This window comes from Vicugna pacos, chromosome 8, assembly GCF_048564905.1.
Source record: "Vicugna pacos chromosome 8, VicPac4, whole genome shotgun sequence".
Taxonomy (NCBI): domain Eukaryota; kingdom Metazoa; phylum Chordata; class Mammalia; order Artiodactyla; family Camelidae; genus Vicugna; species Vicugna pacos.
In genome coordinates, this window is record NC_132994.1 from 66,267,650 (window position 1) to 66,295,096 (window position 27,447).

The following is a 27,447-nucleotide window of genomic DNA, read 5'->3' on the forward strand; positions in this document are numbered from 1 at the left end:
AATTTTCCCCTGATCTGATCACCACTGAAGGTAATGGACCCACCTTCTAAACTATGTCCATGGTGCTTCATTCGTATCACTACCAGGACAGTCTGACTCCCTGCCAAATGTCACTGAGGTTCATGTCTAAGCTCACTGTTAGGTGGCATCTGTCATTAATGCCCTTTCCTATCTCACATTTCCTGGCTGCATGCAGAAGTAAGGGACAGAGTCCATGTAATCCAAGCAGTTATTCAAGCCTTAAAAATAAAATACGTGACCAATGAAAACACCACAGTGAGCCATCAGTCTTTCATAGAATATCCGAAATTTCCTAGTAAATCAGCTCTACTCATTGCATTTGCTCTTCTGGAAAAAGACAGCTGTAAATACCTCTATTTGCTCGGCCACAGGCTGTTCCAACACAGTTGCCAGTTTCTGCAGAATGATGTATTTGTGGTCAGCCAGTGATGTAAACAGAACCTTCAGATCATTCTAAGGAGGAAAGCGACAGGAAGACGTAACAATTCAAAGTGATTGTAAATATAACACACGTTCTTAGAAATAATAGGTAGCTATAGGAATTTAATGTCCAGAAGGAAAAATATTGTCCTATGGGAAAGTAAGAGGAACTGTTAACGATTTACATAAGTGCTAAAATTGACCTTTGAAGAATTTGTTATACAAAGCATTTCCAATACAATACAAATGGAGACAAAGAATGCAAGTAAAAAGCACTACTTAAAAAAAAAAACCAACACTGGTCACCCTAATCTTCTAGTTATTTCTGTACTAAATGAGCACATTTAAACACTGCAGCATAAATGTTACACTAACGACAACTATCTAGTAAGATAATCTGTAGGTGATATCTCGATTTGGGGAAAATTTTATGCTTAAGAATAATTATAATCTCCTTTTTCCTTTCTATTCTCCTTCCCTCCCTTCCTCACTTTCTTCTTTCTCTTATTTTCAACGAATTTGTACAAGCTCATAAAAAGCCAACCAGAAGTTTAAAAAAGAAATATTATTCACAATGACCAAAGACATACAAAGAGATAATGCTAAAAGATCTTAGCTCAGCCTTTTGTTCATAAACATGACTCATTTAAATGTCCAGATAAACTTATATTAAGTTAGCTTTGTACAGAAAAGAGGTAACTATCAGAATTTTGGTACTCAATTCTAAAAGGATTAATAAACTAGAACAAAATTTGAATTATAAAATTTTTAATATTTCTCCTGAAGTAAAAGCAAATAAGCTCTATTTCTCATTAGTCAGAAACGTCTTCGATGGGCTGATGGTGCATCACAGGCTGAAGTCTGACTCATCACATTCTCCTCACTGGGGGCTGATCATATTCCAGTGTGTCACCAAGATGCCAAAATTCTGATCATCTCATGAGGCAGATAATCACACCAAGGCTTGAAGAAAAAAGTCTTTCACGATGTATGGAAGCATCAGAACACAAAGTGCAGGACTAAAAAGCAAAATAGTAGGTGAATTGCGCAGTTTGAAAAAAAGAAAGAAAAGAAATAGCACTGAACGTGAGAGTTAGAGAAAAGCACACGATAACTGTCACTGACCAAACCCCGAACCAACCCGCAAGCCTAGCTGCAGACTAAACGAGGAACTGTAAGAAGAGCACTGGGAAAATGATGCCGGGAGCAGGAGTTTGGCTGCTGAGTTAGGACAGTGCTTGTACCATTCGTCTGTGTTCAGGGTGAGGCCACGTGGACCGTGAGAAGGAAAAGATGCTTCCCATTCATTTGAACCGATTCAAAAGAAATAACATCTTTATCATCTACATGCATTTAGAAAAACATTTCAGTTAATCTAAATGAGTAGATAAGTATAAACAGCATGGGTCTGAAATGAAGACTGTGCATGGACTTGCTGTATATCATCTTTACATTTTTAATAGTATATTTTCCATCTTAATCATGTTCTCCTCTGGGTAACAGAGAACAGAGTTCACATTTCTGGAAGCTGCACTGATGACCGGAAGAGACTAGGCAAGAAGACAGCAAAGCAGAGAATATGACTGATTTAAAAATTACTAAATAAAAGACTATAAGAGGTCCTTTTAACCATATGGATGTTGGTATTTTCTTAAAAATGAAAATCTGAAGGTTTTAACTATTTCTTACCGCCACACTTGTGACACAGCAGGGTAATTAAGGTGTCTAAATACCACACACATAACAGACATCACAAGTTTTTTCTTACAGTCACTGGAATTGCTTGCAAGGTATAAAGAGGTAGGCTTCTAGCTGTGTCAGAAACAGGTCCATAGAAAGTTTAAAGCTTTAAAATCACTTGTGCGGCTTCACTCATTTAATTAGAAATTCTTTCATTTTTCATTTTTTAAATAATTTAAAACACTCAGTTATAAAAATGTCCAGGAAATTTAGCTGGGTTTCAGTCTATGGATAAAAGATTCCTGAATACAGAATAGTTAATAGTAACTTGTGATTCCTTGTAGATAATAGACATCTACGTAAGATCTACCAATTCTTCCAGGTTGTCTGTTGGGTATAGGATAATGTCAGCAGTCTGGCAAAAGCTGATACTCAAAAGTTAACTGGCAAATGAAGGCTGCCATTTCACTGAGCACTGAGCACTGACAGTATACCGGGCGCTTGGTACAAAGTAAAATAAAATGGTTTGTAACTTGACCTTTAATTATATTAACATTGGAACTCTTTCTCTCAATTAAACTGGAGCACAAACATTTTGAAATGTAGGTTTTTGTTCATGAGCTGGCCACGAACAAGGAGAAACTTGTTGGCACACACACACACACAAAGAACGTGACTGAAAGAGGATTTCATGGTTTGTTGTTCTCTCCTTGGTCCTCTAACCAAAGTAAGTTCCAGAGTGTTCGTGCTTAGTTCACTTTTGACTCTGACTGCCTATAATTACCAGTAACAATTTAAAAGTACCAAAAACACCAGCACAGTGAATCCTTTTAACCCACCTCATTCATGGCCAATAGACTAGAATGCTGTTAAAACTCAGTGCATTATTTTATGCAAGGGGAAATTTACAGGAATGCAACCAGTTTCCATAAGTTGCACAGCAGACTTGCTGATTTTAGACATCCTGTGTACATGCAGTCAGATCTTGCATTCAAATCAAAATACCCAGATAGTCGACCCCAGTTTTTTGACTCCAAGGGAAATGCTCTTTCTTCCCATGTACTACACAACATAACAGACACAAATACAAACATCTAATGCAGGTCATTTTTCTAAGCCACAGGACTTGTGACTATTCACCTAAGTATCTTAATTCTACCCCATCTTTGCCTGGCCAGTGGTTACTGCCAGGGACCCAGTCTTGCCCATTGGTCAGTGGCACTGCTACCCACCTGTCTTCTCTGTCAGCCAATGCCCCCAAGACGCTCAAGTCAGAGTCCCCCTGTCTCTTGTTCCCCAGGTCCAAACCATCAACCAATGCCTCTCAATTGATTCTGCCTTCAAAATATATCATCATGAGTTGGTCTATTTTTCTCCATCCCCCTGCCATCATCCTAACAATATAAAATATACAAACATTCTTTGAGTCAAAACCTGCTTCTAGTTCTTGATGGTTACATAACCTTGGAGAAATAATCTGACCTTTCCATTGGTTTCAAATCCTCTGTCTATTGTAATAAATACTACTATTCATAGCAACAACAGTAACAAAGCTTTCTGAGCAGTACTCTGTTTTAGACACTGTTCAAAGTGTTTTACATATTTTAGCTCGTTTTGTCCTCACAAAGCCCTGTAAGGCAGTTACTATGGGCACGGTTTAATAGTTTGGGACACTACGGTCAGAGAAGCAGCTACGATTATACAAAGTAAGTGATAAAGCCATATTACTATTATTATGTCAATAATACATGTAAACATTTTTTGTGAATAAAAAAATACCTGAATGTTTGTGATAATTTTAGCTTATAGTTTTAAGACTGTAAACTACTGAAAGGCAGTGACAATTTGTCCCCCTAGATGAATATATGGAAAATTTCATGTTTCTTGGCTAATGGTACATTTATTTGACATTTTATAGTACTTCTTTTTTTTTTTTTTTGCAAGTCAAAACTTTATACTAATCCCTTGGCCCTAATTACATGTATTACATGAATCTATTTTATAAATCATCTACGGTTGTTAAAAATTAAGTTCAGTTAAAACTCATTTTATAAATCTTCTATGTTAAGAATGAAGTTCAATTAAAACTTAAGTAGTCCCCAAAGATGCTTTTTATGAGCAATGAAAATCAACACTAAAGTTTATCAGCAGCTTTTGCAATTTGCTTACGTTTATAGTCACAGGAAAAGTCTCATAAGCACACAATTATTTGGTCGGCAGTCTGGGGCTAAAAGGCAGTAAGTCTGCAGAGTGAAGATTGGGAAGTAAAGGAATACACTTTTAACAGAAGTAGAAGTAATTAGGCCAGAGTCACTGTCCATGGCCCCCAGGTATGGGGAGTCCAGGGTTCATTATGCATAACAGCACATCCTGCATGTTTTTTTGGGGGAGGGTCTTATGTTTTAAACTCTACCATCATCAACTGCAAATTATCAGCATAACGTGCCATAAATATGACTTCCACCGGTTGCATTTAAAGTTCTCGTCAGCCCTTCGTTTGGTGGGCTGGTTTCCTTGACTTTGCATTTCTAGGAGCATAAAGCTTTTAGTTTTCTATTCCTTGAGTTCAATCCCCTTATTTTTCTGTAATGTTCTTGCTTTTTGTACATTTGAGCAAAAAAAAAAAAAGTAGGTCTATCTCATACCTCACTAGGGTCCTCTTTATTATTGAATGTAGCCGGAGAATGGCCAGACCCCTCCTGTTGATGTCTTACCTGGAAATTTAGAATCTGCTGAAGTCTTTCCTTCATCTGATGACATCGCTGATTTACTACCGAGTCTAGCAAAGATAACCTGCCCAAAAGACAACCCAAAGTGTCTTCAATAACACCTCGGTTATCGCCGTTCTCTGGAAATGCTTGGGAAAACAAGATCTTGTTCTTATCCATTTCTTCAGACATTTCCTTAATATCTTTGGCAAGAGTCTGGGGTTGATAAAAAAAAAAAAAGAAAGTGCATTTCAATGTTTAGATCCATGAATTTATATACAAATCAAGTCATTTCCTCATAGAAAGTCCACTATCTCTCTCACTGTTCACTGATAATTGCATCTAAAGCAAGTTGGACCATTTTCATATACTTCCATAAATATTAGGCAAGTTATTGTTGGAAAGATTTTCCTCAGAAACTTTATATCATTCGCTAATAATCATATATAATATTTGGTGAAAAAAAGTGAGTTTTCTAAAGTGCCATTTAGAAATTCATAATTACTATTTTTAGCTTGTGTTGCATATGTGGAGGATTTGCAACATAGAACAGGGTTTCCACAGAGTTCTCAATTTTTTCCGCCTCCTACATACACAAGACAAAGAATTAAAAAAAAAAAAACCAAACATAAATATCTTTGAGAGCTTTCTGTATTTAAACAGCTCTTTTCTGCATTAGTCTCCTTGGAAATACACCTCATTTGTACTTTATTAGAATTGCTTTATGCTTAACATTAATTATCTTCTTTTTTTTTAATAGACTTCATTCTTTTAGAGCAGTTTCACGTTCACAACAAAATTGAGCAGAAAATACAGAGTTTCCACATAGCCCACACATATATACTCCCCTGTCCTCAACATCCCTCACCAGTGTGGCGTATTTGGTACAAGTGATGAACCGACATGGGCACATTATTATCAACCAAAGTCTATAGTATAACTTTAGGGTTTACTCTTGATTTTGTACATTCTTATTGGTTTTGACAAATGCATAAAGACATGTAGCCACTACAGTACCACACAGAATAATTTCATTGCCCTAAAAATCCCTTGTGCTCCATCTATCATTCCTCCCTCCCTCTCCTCAAACCCCTGGAAACCACAATCTTTTTATTGTTTCTGTAGCTGTGCCTTTTCCAGAATGTCATTTGGTTGGAATAGTACAGTTTGTAGCCTTTTCATTTAGTAATATGTCTTTGAAGTTTCTTCTGTCTTTCATGGCTTGATAGATCATTTATTTTTACTGCACATTTATTTTTTAGTTTACATATATGTACTGTTCATTGTTTCTAAGAACGTTTAGAGCTTTAGCTTTTTAATTTCTTTTTGGTGGGGGGAGGTAATTAGGTTTACTTATTTATCTGTTGTTAGAGGAGGTACTGGGGATTGAACCCAGGATCTCATGCATGCTAAATATGCACTCTACCACTTGAGCTATATCCTCTCCTCTTAGAGCTTTAGCTTTTTAAACTTACATAGTTATCAAAGGAATAAAGCCTACCACAAAATAAGAATTAACTCAAAAAGATACATAACCCTGCTATTAGCAGCAACATTATTTATAATTGCCAAGATATGGAAGCATCCTAAGTGCACATCAATAGTTGAATAGATAGTGGAGATGTAGTATATATATATAAAATGGAATACAACTCACCCATAAAAATGAAGGATATTTTGCCATTTGCAGCCCTTCATTTACTTTTTTTTTTCACTTCAAAAACCAGAATTTTATAACTGGCAGAGACATTTCCATTACATCAAAAACAACAAAATACCTAGAAATAAACTTAACCAAGGAGGTTACCTATACTCTGAAAACTAAAGTGACACAAAGAAATGGAAAGATTTCTTGTGCTCCTGGATTGGAAGAATCAACACCATCAAAATGGCCATACCACCCAAAGCAATCCACAGATCCAGCGCAACCCCCATCAAAACACTTGCGACATTCCTTACAGAACTAGAACAAACAATTCCACAATTTATAAGGAACCACAAAAGACCCCGAATGGCCAAAGCAATCTTTTGTAGGTCTCTCTCTCTCTCTTTTAATTTTTTTCTCTTTCTTCTTTTTGTTCTCTTTTCTTACAGTTTGATGACCAGAGAAGCTCCTTTAACATTTTGGTAAATCTGGTTTGGTGGTGCTGAAATCTTTTAGCTTTTGTTTATCTGAAAATTTTGATTTCTCCATCAAGTCTGAATGAGAGCCTTGCTGTATAGAGTATTCTTGGTTGCAGGTTTCCCCCTTGCATCACTTTAAATATATCATGCCACTCCCTCCTGGCCTGTAAAGTTTCTGCTGAAAAATCAGCTGATAACCTTATGGGAGTTCCCTTGTATGTTATTCATTGCTTTTCTCTTGCTAGTTTTAATATTTTCTCCTTATCCTTAATTGTTGTCAGTTTGATGACTATGTGCCTTGGTGTGTACGTCTTTGGGTTGATTCTGTGTGGTAGTCTCTGTGCTTCCAGGACTCAGGTGGCTGTTTCCTTTCCCAAGTTGGGGAAGTTTTTGGTTATTATTTCTCCAAAAATTTTCTCAGGTCCTTTCTTTCTCTCTTCTTTTTTTGGGACCCCTATGATGCAAATATCAGAGTGCTTCACATTGTCCCAGAGTTCTCTTAAACTATCCTCATTCCTTTTTATTCTTTTTTCTGTTCTGCAGTAGTGATTTCCACTAATCTGTCTTCTGGCTCACTGATCTGCCTCATTCATTTAGTCTATTCTTGGTTCCTCCTAGTGTATGGTTCATTTCAGTGATTTTATTCAGCTCTGTTTGTGTCTTCTTTATATTTTCCAACTCTTTGCTAAAAACTTTGCTCTGTGCATCTATACTCCTCTTGAGTTCTCTGAACATCTTGGCCATCATTACTTGAAACTCTTTCTCAGATAAATTACCTATCTCATCATTTATTTCTTCTTCTGGGATTTTATCTTGTGCCTTGGCCTGGGAGATATTCCTTTGCCACCTCACGTCATCTATCTTTCTATGTGTTTATGGATTCCTTCCACAGGATTTGGGACTGTTGTTTTCTTATTTCTGGTATCTGCCCCTGGTGGATGAGGCTGGACTAGAGGCTTATGCAGGTTTCCTGGCAGGAGGAGCCGGTGCCTGCCCACTGCTGGGAGAACCTTGGTCCTGGGCCTCTGGTGGGTAGGGCCCATCAGTGTCTAGAGGCCTTTGTGACTCAGGAAGTCTGCAGATGGGTGGGGCTGTGTTCCCACCCTGAATGTTGTTTGGCCTGAGGCTTCCCTACAGGCTGTTGGGTGGGGCTGGGTCTTGGTGCTGATGATCCAGTCAAGATGTCAGCCTCCAGGAAAGCTCATGTAGATGAACAATCCCGGAATGTCCACGACCAGCTTTTATGTCCCCTGAGTGAGCCACAGCTGTCCCCCATGTCCCCTGGAGACCCTCTAAATCCAGCAGGCAGGTCTGGCCCAGGTTCCTATGAAATCACTGCCTCTGCCCTTGGACCTGGTGCAGGTGTACGCTTCTCAAATGAATGAAGTCTCCATTTCCCCCAGTCCTGTGAGGATCCCAGAGCCAAGCCCCCTGGTCTCAAAACCAGATGTCCTAGGGTCTCCTTCTCTTCCCAATGCCGGGACCAAAGCTGGGGAGCCTGATGTGGGGCTTACAGCTCTCACTCCTGTGGGAGGGCCTCTGCGACTTAACTAATCTTCAGCTTGTGGGTTGCCCACCCGGGGGGTATGGGGCCCAATTATATCACAAGCACGCCCCTCCTACTGTCCTGCTGTGGTTCCCTCTTTATGTTTTCAGTTGCAGAAGATCTCTTTTGCTAGGTTCCAGTCTTTTTTCCATGGTTGTTTAGCATCCAGTCGTGGATTCATTGTAGTCGCAAGGAGAGGCAAGTTCATGGTCCTATCACTCCGCCATCTTGACCAGAACTCTAATTATCTTCTTTATATATAACATTAATTATCCAACATCAACATTTCAAGTGCTTTGTAAGGTCATACACTCATAGACACAAGCTGCCAAACTTACCTCTTGGTTGAAGAGGCAAGTTTCCGTCTCTTCCGGTAAAAGTGCTGTGGCAACAAATAAACGTTCCTCAACGTCATCCAACCAAGTGGAGGTAGCTGAGACCCCATCATACAACTTCTGTTCCAAGTGAATGTTCTGCCTCTTTGTCCCTCCGCCCTGAGAAAAAAAAAAAAAGGAGGGAAGGGGAAGAAATAATTAAGTACAATGTTTTGAGGAATCAAAGGAAAATACCAGGAGGAGATGCTGGGGTCCAACGGCTCTGCCTTTCTAGGCTTATCACAAGTGCTGGGTCCCGACAGTTCATGCCCAGGGGCCGGGCAACCTCGTGGGGCCCAGGATCCACCAGCAACCCAAGCGTGCAGCCCTACCTGGGATGAAACCTCCTCGAAGGCCTGGTTCAGTCCATCCAGCAAAGACGTCACCGCAGATTTATCTTGGGCCTGCCCGTCCCCCTTGTACAGTGGTACGCCAGACAGGAGCCGATTTGGCCTGCTGTAAAGCTGGAGGCAGACAGGGGAACTTATTTACAAGCATCTGTGATATGCTCAGGAGTTCTCATTGAGAAACGCACCCTGAAGCAGAGGCTGGGAAAACTGTCCTCACGGACACTTCTGCTAGAGAGAAATGACCTCTGCCACACATGTTCACTAAACATGGTGACCAGGTTCTGCAATGGCAGTGTTTCCCCTTAGGGACCAAAAGAAAAAGAAAAAGGAAAAAAGAAAATAGTGGGGAAAAAATTCAAAGCCTTCCTCTCAACTTGTCTTGGTTTCGCACTACCCATGATGAAATAATCCATCCTAAATACCGTATCTAGACCGATCCTTCTGCTTTCATGATTCCCTCATCTCCCTTACACTCTTTTAGGCACAGCAGTGTCACCCTAGTAAGGCCCACGATATGGCCCGGCATCCAAACTTTCGAATGTTTCCAATCAAACTCAGTTTCCCATAGATTTTTAGACCATCTTATTCTTGCCTTACCTGCCAGGCTGATTGCTCGTTATCCTCTAAACACTCCAGGCTCATTCCCTGCCGGAGCTGAGATGCCACCACCCAGCATCTCTTTAAAGCCACACCTAGCATAGCAGCTTTCCACTTCTTTTTTTTTTTTACTTTTGCTTCATCTTTGATTCCTGTTTATGGACCCCCCCGGCTGCTTAATTTTTCAGAACTGTCTAAAATATTTCCTTGGCTGGGATCCACATTCCCAGGAACAGGAGTCATAGCCACTGAGGGTAGATGAGGGGGCACATTATAACCGTTAGATCATCCCTTTTCAGGTAATCCCTGATGTAGCTGCCCTACGGTGCCTGCTTGGTCAGCTCCTGCCTTTCCCTCCTCAGATGCTCTGTAATTACTGGCACCCTTTTGCTTCCGGGGTCAGCCTCTCCCAGCCCCTGAGCTAGTCCTGGCCAGATCAGTGAGAAGAGCAATGTCCTCAGATCTACAGTAAAGGTCCTAGAATTTACTCCGACAATATCACCAAAGTGGAATGTCTCAGAGCATTGCTGGCCCAGAATCTGGGACGAGGCTCCTAGCTTCAAAGTCCCGCTGGACCACAGCTGTGGTGTGGCTTCCCACAGGCTTCTGCTTCCCCTATTAATTCTTGAAGGGGTGAGTTCCTCTGACTCCCCATTGTCCTCTGGCTTCTGCTTAGAGTGAACTAATAGTCATTATCTACCTAGAACCTTCTGTTGCTGCATTTTATTCTGCTGGATTTGGCTCACTTAGTGGAACCAACTCCAGCATCACAAGTACCCACCCATCTTGGGAACCAGCCTACAGATGGATCAGTGACCATTCTAGTTGATCACTGGCTTCCCCTTCCTTTAGCTCCACTGAGGTCCCAATATGTTTCTTATTAAGGTCTTCTGAAATGATTAAATACTGGAAGTAGCAATGGAAAATAAGACAACTTAGTAATTTACTGACAAATCTGTAGAATTTCTTTTGGTCTGGATGTGTATATCCTTAATTTGCACCCTTGATTTTCAAAGTTGTGGGGAAAAGAGGGGGCTGTTTAAAACTTAATGGTTTATGTGAATGAGTCATCAAATATTAATCATCTCTGAGGAGAAGAGTACCTAGAAGTCAAATAAATTTCTACATAAAAAGATACAATTATAGAGGGATATGTGAAACAGGCCTGTTAAGAAAAAGGTAGGATGAGTCAGCTGTTTTCTATCTTATTTTGGAATTGATGAGGAAATACAGATTATTGCACAGTTACATTCATTCCTGTAGAGTAAGCTGTACATCTTTTATATTAGTTAAACATGTAAAAGCAAAATGTTCGATACCACTTGCTCTTGTTCCTGTTCCAGAACATTCTGAAGTAGTTTCTGCTTGGTACTAAATTCTTGATGTAGGCTTTCCCATTTCATTCTCATCTGGTCTTCAGCAGGTGATTTCTCCCCTTCCATCCCCAACTCCTGGGATAACACATCAGGTTTTTCGCTATTAGAAGAATAAATAATCTAAGTTTACAATGCGTGTGAAAAGCTGGTAAGTTCTAGGTGACTTACTGTGTGTGCTAGAATCTGGCCTCTAAAATTGGAACCAGATTATTTAAGCCATGAGCTTATACTTTAAAGATATTACATTAAAATAGAAAATTTGGGACTAACCATAAAACAAGTATATTCTTACTCATATTATAATTGAACTATGAGCATAATAATTTTAAAATACACTGAAAACAGCTCAGTATTAAAGATTAAAAAATAAACGTAACCTTTAGAATCAGAAAGCGTATGATCAGACTAGTACCCTTTGACAAATAGCCCACACATTAATTCAAAAACCCTAAAAACATTGCCTAGTCTACTGAGAGTTTTCACCCTGAGTCCAAAGGAAATGCTTGAGAGCAGGTTTCAGGACATGGAACAGGAGTACAGGACATGGAAGGAAGGCACTGAGGCATCATCCTTAAAGACAGGTAGGAGGTGGCACCTGTGGCCTTTGGGGTGAGACAGACCTGGGTTCCCTGTTCAGCACATTAGATCTGTGACTTTGAATAACTTGCTTCACTTCACAGAGCCTCCATTTTCTCTTATTTAAAATGGAGGTAGTGTTTATCTTGCAGAAGTATGAGAATTGACTTCAGAGACAATACACATAACACTATGAACTTTTCTGGCAAAAAAAAAAAAAAAAACAAGCACTCAATAAATGGGGCCCAATAATAATGATAATGGTAACAGCAAGAATCTGGGGGACCCAAGTGCTAATAGATCTTAGTTTGTCAGGAGTTTTGAAGTCCTACTAGAACCGTCTGAAAGCCACACTAGATAATAACTGCTATTCTGATGGAAACTTTTGCTCCAGGGAAGGGAAACAAAGTTCACTGGCAAAGCCAGTTCCTCTCAGAATAACTACTGAATACAATGGTTTCCTTAGGTACGTCTGTAGAGGTAAGCCTTAAAAAATTATCTGTCGGGCTATGATGCGGGAACTCTACTCCTAGGATATGACCTGGAGATTATTTCTCACCTGTGCACCTGACGGCACGTGAGAAGGTTAAGTTCAACGAGGCTAGCGATAGCGAAAAAAGAAATGGAAGCCATGCAAAGTCCCATCATGGGTGAATGAGCTATTATTTTCATACGGTAAAATACTGTTAAGCAGCTAAAACGAAAGAATTAGATCTATATGGATCAACGCAGACTGATCTAAAAAAGGAATGTCAAGTGAAAAAACTACCAAAATAAAAGTGGTATCTAATTTTGTTAGTTATATGAGTCTCTGGGTTTCCCTATGTGTTTTTCAAAAACAATCTTTTTAAATAAAAAACAAGTTTTAAGGTTCTTATGAAATTTAATTTCTTCATTGTGCTGTCTTTTGTGGTGGTGGACATCGCTTTTAGTGCATCGCTTTTAATTCATTTATGTTTGTACAACAATGCAGTATAAAGCCAGGAGATATTTAATATCTCTATATTCTTATATATATTTAATCATTGACACAGATAAAAATACCACCAGCAAATCAGTCTTAAATTAGAACACAGCCTTTCGTTTCTCTTAGAAAATGTTCTTCTTTCCCTTTGGTATTTGTATCAATTAATTTCAAGTTGAAATTTCTTAGTGATCTTGGAAGGACCCCTCTATCAATTCTCCCATGTCACTTACTCCTCATATATTAAATTTGAACCCATGAAGCAAGTCATGCCCCTCCCACAGGAGTTTTCTTACATAAACCAATTCACATTTGATAGTCTTTGAACATCTGCTAATAAGTTGAAGGCTGAATATATAAAGTTTTTTTCCCTAGCAATGCTTTTCTGTTCTTTAAAAAAAAAAATATATATATATATATATATATATATATATATATATTCTTTCTTTTGGCTTCTGCATATTGTTTAATTTATGGCTGTTTGTTTGCTTGGTATATTTACCCAGAAGCTTGAAAAGCATGGCTGACCTGTAATCAACCAGATTTACAGGAGACTTTTCTAAAGAATTTTTCTGAAGAATAAAATTAAAGCATTTATAAGCAATCTTTAAAGTGAGTCTGGGACAGAAAGCCAGTACTGCACCGCAAATTCTTTCAAACATAAAAATGTTTGAAAGAGCAATTTATAGTTGTTTGTCTTTCAGCTGGGTCCTTTCCAAAGCTAAAGGCCAAGGAAAGGAGAAAAAAAAATCACGGCAAGAAAGTTGCAGAAGATTCCTACCACTGCTTGTCGTGACTCCACGTATGATGAGGAAGCAATGTGTAGATGGGTTCTTTGAAAAAAACAGGGTTTGGCAAAAATATTCAGAAAACTATGAGGGACGAATAAACATCTTAGAAGAACTGGAAACAGAACACAAAAGGCAAAGTGAAGGCAAGTCTCAACTCAGAGTCAGCATGGGGGAGCCAGGGTTTTTCATTCTGGATTCAGACAGACAAATAAATGTTTACGGTTTTATCAGCATTTTTAAGCATAAAAGACTTTTAAAGCCCCATTATATTTTAGCATAATTTTTGCAGTATTAGGATTATTTTAATGGGATTCCTGACTACAGATGTTAGTATTCATTCTTATTCTTTTAAATGGATGTTCACTGGTTATATCAATATTTTTACTGTTTTCTGTTTTTTTTTAATTTTCTTGAATATCTTTCTATTTTCTGTATGCATGTACATACATTGTCACCATTAATGTCATCTGTCAGCAACATTATGTCAGCACTGATTAAACTGAAAAAAAAAAAAAAAGAAAAAGAAAAAGAAAAATCTCCAAACCTGCTCTTGCCAAAAATTACTTTTTATCATCTACATTCTAATCTGGTTCTTACCCACACGTACAGTGCATATTCAATTTTATATCACCTTTTTACTTAGTATCTCATATACACTTTCTGATATTGTTATATAATTTTTTGTTAAGATTATATAAGCATAAAATTTTTCTTAGACTTTTTTATACTAATAGGCACTTTGGCATTTTTTAGTATTTGATATCATAAATAAGATTTCAAACGTCATTTTTATAAGATGTATTTCCTCCTTTAGGTTATTTCCTTCAAATAAATGTTCAGAAATGAGAACCCTGGAGTCCATGGAGTTAAAGTTATTTGAAATATGATGGTTGCCATAGAATGCTACTAAATTACAACCTTTAGCAATACATGAACACCGAGGTTTCACTGAATTTTTTTTAATGTTTTAGATTTTAAAGCATGTTCTGCTGTGTATCTTTTCAGTTGACATTCACAATGTTTACAATCCTTCTGTGATGACAAAAGTCACTTATTATCCTAATTCTACGGATAAGGAAAGGAAGACTCAGAGCTGACTTACTTTTCCATGGTGACAACTGCTGACCTGCCCCAAAATACAGAGATACTTTCCCTCCTCGACAGTTTCTTTTTCTTCCTACTTTTTAAACCAGAAGCTGCAACTTGAAAATTCTCTACTTCTCCTAATTTTTCTTTCAACATTCTACTTTTCTGGGTATAAGACTTTCAGTCCCCACTCCAAATCAGGACTTAAAGCTCCATGACTCTCTACGTAAACATTATAGAAATAGACTATCAAGAAAAGTTAAGATACTTAGTATGCATGTACAGCTTATTTTTCAGAATGATATTAGGGGAAGATAAGCTCTTGTACGGAAAACGTTTTGCATTTAGATGTAATCATTTCGTTAGAAACACTATGAATCTAATTTTATAATGCATTCCTTATTTGATTTTAAAAAATGAACTTGTAAGCATCTTCTCTGAACAGACATGCTGAGCATCCTGGAAAGAGGGCAAACAACTAGGCCATCGTGATTACTAGCTGTACTCATGCTGCACAACAAAATGTTCAAAATGCAGTAAACTTAAAATCATAAAGTGAAAACAAAATGTTACATTTTTACAGAAGATATTCAAAGTAAAATTTTAAATGAGATGTTTACATCTCTTCAAATGTCAGGAAAATAGTGACGAGAAGAGAAAGACAAACTGTCATCAGAGGAATGCAAATCAAAATTATCATGATACCATCTCACACCTATCAACAAGCCTGTTATCAAAAAGATTACACAATACAAGTGTTGGTGAGGACGTAGAGAAAAGGGAACCCTCCTACACTGTTGGTGGGAATGTAAATTGGTGTAGCCACTGTCGAAAACAGTATGGAGGTTCCTCAGAAAAACTAAGAATAAAACTACCACATTATCCAGCAATTCCACTCATGGGTATATGTCTGAAGAAAATGAAAGGTTCTAATTCATAAAGATACACGCACCCCAATTTTCATAGCACCATTATTTCCAATAGCCAAGCTATGGAAGCAACCTCAGTGTCTATCAACAGATGAATGGATAAAGATGCTGTACGCGTGCGCGCACACACACACACACACACACACACACACACACACACACACACACACAGGAATACTACTCAGCCATGAAAAGGAACAAAATTTTGCCATCTGCAACAACATGGATGGACTTGGATAATATTATGTTTAGTGAAATAAGTCAGACAGAGAAAGACAAATACTGTATGATATGACTCATATGTTTAATCTAAAAAATAAAACAAACTAGTAAATGTCAAAAAAAAAAAACCAATAAAGAACAAAAGAGAGAAACATACCCAGCACCACCAGAGGTTTCTGCAGCTGAGTGTTGGGTTAGGATTTCTTCTCCACGACTGGCTACTGACCGGAGGAGGCTCTTCTGCTCTGCTAATTCCTGTTCCAACTCCTGCTCAAGGAAGAGGGCAAGCAAAAAAACATTTGTTATTTGATGATTATCGTTCAAATCATGGTTCTATATCTAGAAAATTCTTGGAGATCTTTGGTAGTAAGTTTTTGAGTTTTCACCTTACATAAAAGGTGTGGTCTAGGTAACTGCTTAGACATGACTCCAAATCCTCTGAGTTTTCTTTGGCTTTGATAAAAGATATCCCTGAATAATCTTGGAAAAATCAACGGGAAAAGAAAATTTTGCTGGGCAATGGTGCCCCCAAGTGGTACAAAGTGCACTTTCACTTTTCAAAATCAAGATTGCCTTGTTCTAGCTGAGGCAGATCCTTGAGAGAAACAGCTCTCTTCAATCCCCTACTTACTTGATACACTGGATCAGCAATGGGTTCAGTTTTACTTTCATTATTTATGATAAATATCTTTACTCTTTGATAAAATATTTTAATATGCCCTACATATAGAGTTAGGTTATCCATGAGAGATCATTCTGAGCCATCAAAGCTCATTTGCTGCACTAGGAAGTAACTGCAATCCTATCTTGCCATGGTGGAAGATAAATTTCATTTCTTTAAAAAACAAGTAACTCCGACATTCATCAATTCCCAGAGGCCTTCCTGAGGTTTTCAGACTCGACACGAGGCAAAATTGAACACAGAGTAGGTAACCTTGATCAGGCAGATTATAATTGAGTTACACTAGCTTAAGCACAAGCTTTTCTTGGGGAACAGATTTTAAAATGACCAGTCATTTCAGTGGTCACCAGTAAGTACATGGAAACAGTTAGCCAGGCCTTGTTTCTGTCCAAAAAAGAAGATAAAGGGGCACTCTGTTTTTAATACAGAAGGAACTTGTCCTCCTAAAACATTCCTCTCAAGGTGTTTGCTTGGCAGATCTGTAGGCTAGAGAGGCAGGAAGTGTGTTACTTTTTGTTGCTGGAGACTGCTCTGTCGCTGGTGGGTCCACGCGGTACGGGCTTGAGCCAGCCATTCCTGAACCCCGGGGCTCTGAGTGGCAGCCAGGTCAGCATCGCTCTCCTCCTTCTCCTGTGCTGTTCCCTGCTTTAAATGAGGCAGAAATCAAGAGTCATAGTACCCACAGGAAGACCTTAACCAAAACAGAGTGATGGCTGCTTCAGTGTGGTTTGTATAATGATACCAAAGTGGCTCCATTTGGACGCGAAACTACATTAAAAAAAATAAAAGGTAACACAAAACCCATCGAATTTACAGCATTTGCAGGAGAGAGGACAATAAATAGATGATTATACTCAGAAATATTTGAGGGGAAAAACTGTCATTTAGAGGCTAGGCTTTTTAGCTGACTGATGTGGTCAGCAGATAGTATTCCAGAATTTTTTCCACAAGAATATAACTCTAGATCTTACTTCGTCTACTCTCACCACCAGGACTAGACTCCGCTGCCATCTGCTGCTACTGCTGGCTTCCACGAAGTGTGGCTGGAGGAGAAAGCAATCACTTAGGACCTAGGCAGGAATTCATCCCTCCTGCTAGATTATTCTGATGGGATTTAAAAGGCCCTAAACTACTGCATATCAGAATAGAATTAGGTCTGAATGAGAGCCTTTCTACTTACATACACTTATAAGTCCCAGGGTAAATGACACCATTTTAATATGACTCATTTACTATGTATTTATTGGCACCCACTGTGTGTCCGGCACTGTTTTGGACACTGGGAATATTCTACCAAGAAGCCAGACGAAGGCCCTCCTGGGGAAATAGAAGGTAAACGAGATAAACTGCGATGGTGGTAAGAGCTACAAAGAATGTTAAACTAGATAATGAGATGGAAGGTGGGGGGGGCTTCTTAGGCTGGGCCAGGAAGGCCTCTTCACAGGTGGCAACCGTGTTGAGTGCTGGCAAAGATCCAGGGCAGGCTCCTCAAAGGAACAGATAGCTGGAGCAAAGACCCTAAGGGGGAAAGAAACTTGGCATCTCAGAGCAGAAAAGGGGCAAGTATGGCTGGAACACAGGGAGGGGCAGGGGCGGGCGCAGAGAACAGGAACATTCTTTAGGCGGCTTCCGCCCAGGAGTCACCCTGCGGTTGAAGTCCAGAGCTGCGGCTCCCCTGTCCTTTGGTTCTTCTCTGCCGGATCTGACCGTGGAATGGGATGCAGCCACTCCAGCTCATCCGACCTCACTGCCCACAAAGCCGCTTCTCTTGCTCTTATTTTCAGAATGTTACACTATTACTGCCTGTCTTAGTCATGTGAATCTCATGATTAAATTGTAAAATGTGATAATGTTGAGATCCTGAACTTTGCAACTCTGGTACCAGTGCTCGAAGTGAAGGAGACGGCGAACCCGCAGGTGCTGGGATACACAACCCTCTCCCGGATTCTGGGCCACCTGAGCTCAGGGGTACCTCCTTGCCTCTGAGATGCCCCAGCCTCCCAGGAAGAGAAAGCGGTGTAGGTAGAACAACGGGGCTGATTTTGGTCTACAAAGTGTTATCTGCACTTGGCAGGACCTTCCAAATAGGCAACTAGTGACAGCCAGTTCAATACACTCCCCAGCCTCCCAGGAGTGTCTCTTCCAGACAGGCAGTGGTTTTCCTGCAGGTGGGAGGTATGAAGCGGCGTTCTTCCAGGACTGAAGCCCACACATTTCCCCCTTAAACTGTCTCCTCCATCTGAGAATACTCCATCTACCCAGAATAAGCTCTGAGAGACCCTGGCTTTTCCAGGCAAGGATGAAACAGCAGGTCAAAAGGTACCTGTAGAGGGGGGAGGGCAGAGCTCAGTGGTAGAGCGCATGCTTAGCATGCATGGGGTCCTGGGTTCAATCCCCACTACCATTAAAGTAAACAAGTAAATAACCTCTAATTACCTCCCTCCCCCTCCAAGAAATTAAAAAAAAAAGAGATGTGACATAAAAAAAGGTGGAGGGGTCCTGTAGAGAATGACCCCAAGAGGGGAGAGATTGAAAGCTGACCAAACAGTGGCGGTGGCCATGACCTGCTGACTCTCTTTTGTGGCTCCAGCCACTTCCTCTCTGCTTTACTCTTTGGCAAAGGTTTTTTTTTTTCCAGAGCCCAGCCTGAAGACTCCCGTGGAAACTTCCCAGAGCACCAGCTCGCTCTTCTCCGAAGGTTACTCTAGTTTGACTGAGGGCTTTGCTTTCAAATTCCTCACACCGAGTTTATGCACGGAAAAATAACAATTGAAATGTTAGGTCTTAAGAATAGCTCTACCACTTCTACATGCACAGACACATCCTCAGATTCTGGGACAAAATCTCAGAAGGGGAATCTTATGTGACTAGTTGAATCCACAACTTTAGGGAAAAAAAATTATGCAGCACCAAAAGCAGATACCTAGTTATGTATTTTCTCTGTGGTTAGGTTTGGTTTTTCAGTTAGTGAATTTTCCTCTGGCTGATTCCATCGTTTTGAAACATAACACTTGGAACACAGGAAGCAAAAATGATTAAGAATCTGTTCAAATTTCACTCCCTTTCCCCTTGGGATACGAAGGCACTGACAGAAGGAATAAAATGAGGGTAAATGATGGTAATTACATTCTCTGAGGTCTAATCACCGTTTTCTGACCTATCTAGGGAATAGGAAATAAGGTGGCTTCTGTCCCCAGAGTCCCCTCCTCGGGTGGGGTTATATAAACTATTTATTTTGGAAATACTAGAAGAGTCGCCACCTTTGCCAGGAACATTCCTTGGAAGATTAGTGAGGATTGGCGAATGCTAAAAATTAAATAAAACACTTCTTTATAAAGCGCTTCATTATTTATATAGGATTAACTCTGCTCCTTGGATGAATGATGATGTGTGAAAATGACCTAAACTTATTACAAATTCAAGAGAGATTATTACATGCTTGTGTCACACTGAGACAGAAACTACCTTGGGTGGGATAAAGGGAACTAAATGGATTATTCGCTGATACGCGCAGAAGTCCAATTAGTTAAAAAGAATGGCCATAATAGACATGACCATTTTATAGATAAGTAGCACTGAGAAATGATGTGTTTATGGCTACACATGACTTTGGAAGGTATTCCAGCCCTCGTGAATCATGCAAACCTCAACTGAAGGGCTCAACTTCACTGACATCTACATTCAATGGAAGATTATTTTTTTAATATCAGATCAACTCCGAATTTTTTACTGACAGGGAAATGATCCTTTTTGCAGCAATAATAATGTAAACAGGGTTCCTTTTGTTCCTGCAATTGGAAAAATAATCTCCTTATAAAGCTCTAATTGTATTTTTTTTAAATCAGTGTTTTATATGCTGGACACTCATGAGACAAAAAGACGATGGAATTTATAGATATTTTAAAATAAACAAGCACCAATTTCAGTGCAGTAAAAACACTGCCACATTTTTCTGGGTTGACACTTTACACAACAGTATCCTTAGGAATGCTTACCCTTGTGGGCAGAATCAGTACTTGAGTCAATTGGAAGAATCCCTGTGGCCACAGGCAGGACCTGCTGGGTGCGGACACCCCAGGTGGCTGCAGTGTGCTCAGCCCGGCCCCACCAGCCTCAAACCTGACCTTGGAGCATGTCAGGAATTTCTTTCCTCCCAAAGAACGTGGTTTGCAAGCTGTTCGTTGCTGTTACTATTATACCGAGATTTGAGCACTTACTGTGAACATTTCTTGTATTAAAACCCTCAGTTTTTTTTTCAAGTTAAATACCAGTATAATCCCTATCTTATGAGTGAGAAAACTCATGAATGAGAAAAACTGGGGGAAGTTCAAGAACCTTGCCCGAGGTGGGCCAGGATGGGGAGACCTCAGAGAAGCAGTTCCAAAATGATGGTCCAAGAACCAATTCTGGCTTCCAGATGTGCTGTGTTTGGCACACAAATTATTTAGACAGTTTAGAATTAAATGTCAGTGTTTTAAAATTGGGAAATTTTAGATAGAAATCCAAATACTCTTTCTCCAGGAGATGGAGCGATGCTGCCTATAAATTCTTGTATGACAAGAGCTGGAGCGGAGCAGCAGCTGCTTCTCTGACATGAGACCAGCTGGCGCAGGTCCTGGCTGGGTCAGCTTCGCTCCTTTACATTCCCTTCCCAGGCCTGAGGCCTTGGAATTTGTGCCCCCACCACTCCCCCTGTTTAATCCCTAGATGTGCCTGCGTACCAGGCGATCCCTTCCTTTCCTACCTGCCTCCAGGCTTATGGCACAATTGGAGATTTATAAATAATAACTATCCCAGAAAAGAAACCTTGATGTCTTTCCCTTTGTTTCAGTTTCCTTAGAGATTAAATTCATTCACACACCATCACTGGGGAAAAAAAATCATCATGCATTAGATTGTCAATACCTTTTATAAAACGAATTAAACTGTGGTATATTCTCACAGTTAGAAAATCCTTCTAGCTCTGTTCGACTTTCATACTTTCAACATTTGGCTTTTCGCTTTAATTTGCAAAGTCAGATTGCACATGCATTTTAATGTATGTAAATTCAAAGTGACAAACTGTTGTCATTATTCGCATTTACTTGTCCAATAGTGAGTTCAAATACCTTTTCATATGTTCCTTGGCTGTTTGTATTTCTTTCCCTTTGAATTATCTCTTCATATTGTTTGTCTGTAATTCTCTCAGGTGACCTTTCCTTATTTTCGTATTGATTTACAGAAGATTTCTGGAAATTAAAGGAACCAATTCCTGGCCATGTGAATTGCATAGTTTCTTCCTTATTTGTTCACATCTTTTTATCTGACTGCTATTTTCTTGGTCAGACAGAGGTTTTTCATTTCTGTTTAGTAATTTTAAAGAAACTAAAATTCTGGGTTTGGGGCATACAGGCAAAGGCCTTTCCCATCCTCAGGTTTTGTTTTATTTAATATCCATACATGCAGAACTTTTGAGATTTGATTTTCACATTAAGTCTTTGATCCATCTGTGCTGCATTTTTTTTTCTGTAAAGAATGGAATCGGAAATCTAGCTTATCATATTTCAAGTGGTTTGCCTATTACTATATTATTATTTACACAGTGAATCTTATTTTATCTACTGATTTGAAATGCTACCTTTAACATTTATTAAGTTCCCTTATATCCTGGGGTCTCTTTCAGGAACATTTATTGTAATTTTTTGTTCATCCATTTATTGTGCCAATACCAAACTATTCTAATTATTGTAATACTGCACTTCAATATATAAGAATAATTAACCCTTCATAACTCTTCATTTTTAGAATTTTATGATTATTTTCATGTTTACTTAATTCCAGGTAAACCTGGTATCATTTTGTCACATTTCTAAAGTATACAGTTAGTATTTACTTTAGAAAAACTTAAACTTATGTTTTAGAAGAAAAGTTGACATCTTTAAAACATTGTATTCCTATCTAAAAAATCAAGTTTATTTCCATTTTTTACATTTTTTTGTATTACTCAGGTTTTAAAATGTTGAGATTCCAAGTATTTTATATTTTGTTCATGTTATAGATGGAAAATTATTGTATATTATTTCTCTTAACTTTTTATTTATATATAGGAAAGATACGGATTCTCAATTTTATCTTTTTAATAAGCCAGTCATCTTACTAAATTATTCCATTGTTTAATAGTTTTCTGTTGACTAGGTTTGATGTTCCAGATCATATACTCATATGATTAGCAAAGAACTGAAAATACGTAGTTTGGCCCCCCAAATCATTACACACCGAGAAAATAGAAGTAATCACAGTGAATGTCCATTAAGCTCCCACCACAGCGTTTGTGCCCTGTCCCCACCAACATCTGTATTAAGATACAGACATCTCCTTCCCCCCCGACAGCGGTTCCAGGACCACTCCCTCCCTCCTCTTTGGTTCTCTCTTCTCCCTTCTATACAAGACTGTTCTTGCAATCTCACTTCTTTTTCATCAGTTCTTCCTCTACTGAGTTGTTTCCATCTCCTTGTAAACATGTGATTATTCTTCTGATCTTAAAATGGAACACATTTCTCCTAAGCTACTACTTATAGCTTACTCCATTCCTCTGCTCCTCTTTACACTCTTCAGTTTCCTGCACTCTTCCTCCCCAGTCCCTCTCTCCATTCTCACTGTTATTTCAGAGTGCTTTTTGCCTCCACTATTTCACCAAAACAGCTGAAGTTGATGTCACAAAAGACCTGCATGTTGCTAAATCCAGTGGTCAGTTCTGTACCTCACTTATCTTCAAGTGGCCTCCAGGAACACAAGTCTTAGCCCTCTTCCCTCCTCACTGGTTTCTCCTTTTTACTTTTTTTTTTGTGGGCTTCTCCACATCTTCCAAATTTTTAACACTGGAGCATCCCAGGGCTTGGTTCTAGGACCCTGGTCCTCTTTATCTCTCCTCACTTGGTGATCTCATTGAGTCTCATGCCTTTAAGGACCATCTAGAGGCCCATGACTCAGTCTAGGTCTGTCTCCTGAATTCCAACCACTACTTGACGCTGAATAGGCGTCTCAAACCAGATGAAACCATTGGCCTAACTGCTCCTCCTTCCCCTAGTTCTATTCCTCGAGAGTTTTCATTTTTCCAGTTATCCACAATCTGATAAATTCTCATCACCTCTAACCTCCTAACTGGGTCTCCCAGCTTCCACCCTGGTCCCTACAGCAATTATAGTCTGATCTTGTCTCTCCTCTGTCCCCCAGTACTCCAGTACTTCTCATTTCCCCCAGAGTAAATGCCAAAGTGCACATGATACCTACAAGGTCCTGTGTACCCTGGGCCCCTGTTACCTCTGTGACCTCACTCTCATCTTGTTCACGCCACTCCGGTCACTGGGCTCCTTGAACAGATCAGGTAAGAGCCCATCTAGAAGCCTTGGCCCTTGCTTCCCCCTGAGCTTGGAACTCTCTTTCTCCAAGTGCACATGGGACACTTCTTCAAACATAACCTGAGGCAGGCTCCCCTAGCCATCCCATTTAAAACTGCAAATCCGCCCCACCTTCCTCTGTCTACCTGTCTCACGGTGTTTCACCTGCAGCTCTTATCATCTTCTACTTAGACTATAATAATGTGCCTTAATTTTATTTATTATCTTTCTCCCCCCAACCATAATCCTCTGAAGATGGGATACATAGATGTACAGATACAGACAGATGTCATCCATGCTCTTCACTCTATCATATAGAATAGTTGCTGGCACATAGCTTCTTGATGAATATTTGCTTAATTTTTGTATAAGATAATAATAATAGTGATATCTAATTTGCAGAGATTTTAAAAAATGAAATAAAAATATTAGACAATAATAGTGTGTAAGGTGCATGGGGAGAAGTCTGAACATGTTCTAAGTTTCTTAAATTCACCTGTAAGGAAATTAAGATATTAACTTAGAATTTATTAGGTATGCATGGTAAAAAGTAGAGGAAAAAACAAAGAAAAGTGTTCAATCACTTATAAACAAAGGTTAAGAAGGAAAAAGAATAGAAAAAGCAATATACAAAAATAGAAACAAAAAGTAAGATAATAAAAGTTCAAACATAACAATAATCACAATAAATGTAAATGGACTAAACCTGCCCTTTAAAAATCAGAGGATTTCTGATTAAAGTCTAAAACCAACAAAATATAGTTAAATGTTCTTCATAAAAACAAATCTAAATATAAGGACACAGAAAGGGTGAAATCAAAGGAATGTTAAAAATACAGCAGGCAAATACTTCCAAAACAAGCTCTAGTCATATAAAACAAAAATCACTATTGGGGAATGTTAAGGTCACTGCATGATAGTAAAAAGTTTCAATTCATCTGGAATATATGACTAGTCTAAAGTTGTGGGCACTAAATAAAACAGTCTGAATGTATCTGAAAAGTAGAACATAGGAGAAATAAAGAGAAATCTCAAAGTGTCATTAGGCATCTTAATCCATGACCTATCTTTGCCTTTTTAAAAAAAAAAATGTTGTATTTGCTAGATTCTGGTAATTATTTTCATTTTCTTTTTTTTCCTATGGGGCAATTTTCAGGTCTCTGGATTCAAATAGTTCCTATAAAACCTATTTGAAAACCTATGCCAAAGTGTGTGTAAAACAGGTAAGTATGTAAGTACGTATCATTCCTCAGCATTTCCTTTTGTGCATCCTGTGCTCATAAGGGGCAGACTAGATGCAAAGATGCGGCTGTCCTTGCACAACGTGCTGCTGTCGAGACTGGAGCCTCACCTGGATGTTGAGCTGCTTGTCATGCAGCGCTCTCTGCAGCTCCAGGAGGTTCCCCTTGAGGGTCCTCAGCTTGACTGCCAGCTGCTCAGCCTCATCCTTCGTGTGAGCCTTGCCCTCCAGCAGCAGGTTTTCATTGTGCACTGAGAGCTCCGATAAGGCCACCACCTTCTGCTCTATTTCCACCAGCATGTTCTGGAACAACAGAAATAAAGCTGAAGTTCACACATCCTGCTGGCCTCTGCAAAGACCATATCTCACAGCAAAACCCAGCACTTTCTTAGTCTTTCACCAAAAGAACATTTCTCCATCGTCTTTTCCTTCAAGAGTAGTATATAGACTATAAAAATTATTTGAACTTCTTAATTTTTCTCTTACTTAAGATCAGATATTATATAATGAAGAACTTACGGAAAGCACATTTTACATAGCGGACAAATAAGGAGAAAAGACCACGCCTTAGTGTTATCCTATTATTCCAACTGTTTTATTGCTTTAGTGTTAGATTGTGATGCTTGTGACTAATAACAGTAAAGACATCACATGATCAAGTCTTTTTGGGTCAATTTAAAGAGGATTCTCTCTCTTTCAAAACATTGCTTCTTTGGGTTGGCTTTTTTCCTCCCAAACTAATACTCTTTTTACTTGATTTAGATTATTTTTGCTTTTTATATAGCGTATTTTTAACCTCACATTTCTGAAAGTCTTCCTAAGAATTTTACTTTCACTTTCTGTGACAATTCTCCAGTGCTACAAGGTTTTCTTTTAAAATGGAGGCTAAATCCAGAAAAGCAGCAAAATGGCCTCCCATTTTCCGAGGTAAGATTTAAAACAAAAACCAAAAAAGATCAACAACAACACACACACAGCCCCCCCCAAGCAAAACAAATAATATTTTCTACAGAAACTGTTATGTTTTCATATTCCTTAACTCTGAACTCTTTGAAGTGCACTTCCTAATTTATATTCAATTATATACTGATAAGAAAAGGCATTTTATTTCCCTGTACAAAATCAGAATTACTACCATCAACTTCTAAGAATAGAATTGTGAACCAAAAATCTAGACCTAAAGGGAAGAGTGAGATTTTTCAAGGGGTGGGGCTTAAAGGATGATTTCCGGAGGATTAGTTTTGAGGAACAAATATCATTCTGTGCAGGACTGACTTTTCCAGTAGGCACAGCTGGCACGGTGCTGAGGGCCCACTTTTAGGGGCCCGAGAAAATGTCTTAACTTAAATTTCTTTTAAAATCAGAAGAAAAAAAGTAATTCTATATAACAATGAACCCAACCAGGTTATATTAATCTCTGTACCAAAGCAGTTGTAAAACACAAATGTAATTTTTAGCATTTTTGTAGAGGAAGAGGCTCATGAAAGCAAAGTACCCAGGGCCCCAAAGGTCACAATAGGGTCCGAATTCCGTGTAATACCCACAGTTATAATCATACAAATGGCTTAAATGCTGGATTTGAATGGATGAAGGAACTTGCGTGAACTTCTATGATTCCACATGCTCTGAGTTTTAAAAAAATATTGTCAAAATACCAATTCAATACTTTGTAAAAATCCTGAAATACATTAACTCAACCAAGGACTTTATGCATAACTATAAAAGTAGAGACATCCAAAGGGCAGAGGTGGGAATAATTATGATGAAACATAATTTTGAAAAGCTAGTGCATGTGATAATTTCGAGTGCTGGAGGGGAATGCTAAAAATAGATGTCTCTTTTCAGAAAAGGAACTGTAGAAAAGATGATCTAAAGAATAGAAAACACTCACACGTGGCTCTCTAATCTCTGCCATCAAGGAAGTGATGCTTGGAATACACATAAATAAGTTGCCCAAAGAATTAAAAAAGACAAATTAATGATAATTAATATTACCAAAAAACCTCAAATCATAAAAGGGATGAGCAGAATGACATACTACATATTAAGAAAAAAACATGGCATTCATTAATTAACAGCTTTTGCATATTTCTTACAATTCCAAAAGGGAGAAATAGGAAGTCTTGCCTACTGGCATTTAGCCGTACAGATTAGGCCGGGTTTTCTAGAGACTTGCTAACTAGTTAAATGAAAGAGCTTTTAAGGCATACTTCACTCATGTGTAAAGTCTACTATGTTGATGATCTTTGAGATTCGATGATTGGTACCCAGGAATTCATCATTTATTCTCTGCACTTATATGCGTGCTTGAAAGTTTCCATAATAAAGAGGTAAGAAAATATTATTACAGTAAAAACCACAATGCCATTACTCCTTACATTAATT

General features: G+C 38.8%; 1 protein-coding gene across 5 annotated transcripts in view; it reads right to left on the minus strand.

Annotated features, from left to right (window-relative positions):
- Positions 1-27,447, minus strand: part of SYNE1 (spectrin repeat containing nuclear envelope protein 1) — a 427,466-nt gene that overhangs the window by 112,367 nt on the left and 287,652 nt on the right. The window contains exons 97-104 of one of the 5 annotated variants that reach the window (XM_072966061.1): positions 25,174-25,365; positions 16,957-17,088; positions 15,922-16,031; positions 11,140-11,296; positions 9,206-9,337; positions 8,838-8,993; positions 4,836-5,045; positions 373-474 (exon numbers count right to left, since the gene is read on the minus strand). In XM_072966061.1, coding sequence (XP_072822162.1) covers positions 373-474; positions 4,836-5,045; positions 8,838-8,993; positions 9,206-9,337; positions 11,140-11,296; positions 15,922-16,031; positions 16,957-17,088; positions 25,174-25,365 — 1,191 coding nt within the window. Of the gene's footprint in view, positions 1-372; positions 475-4,835; positions 5,046-6,486; positions 8,279-8,837; positions 8,994-9,205; positions 9,338-11,139; positions 11,297-15,921; positions 16,032-16,956; positions 17,092-22,892; positions 23,108-25,173; positions 25,366-27,447 lie in introns of those variants that run through there. The other 4 variants (XM_072966058.1, XM_072966057.1, XM_072966056.1 and 1 more) reach the window with 4 other exon arrangements.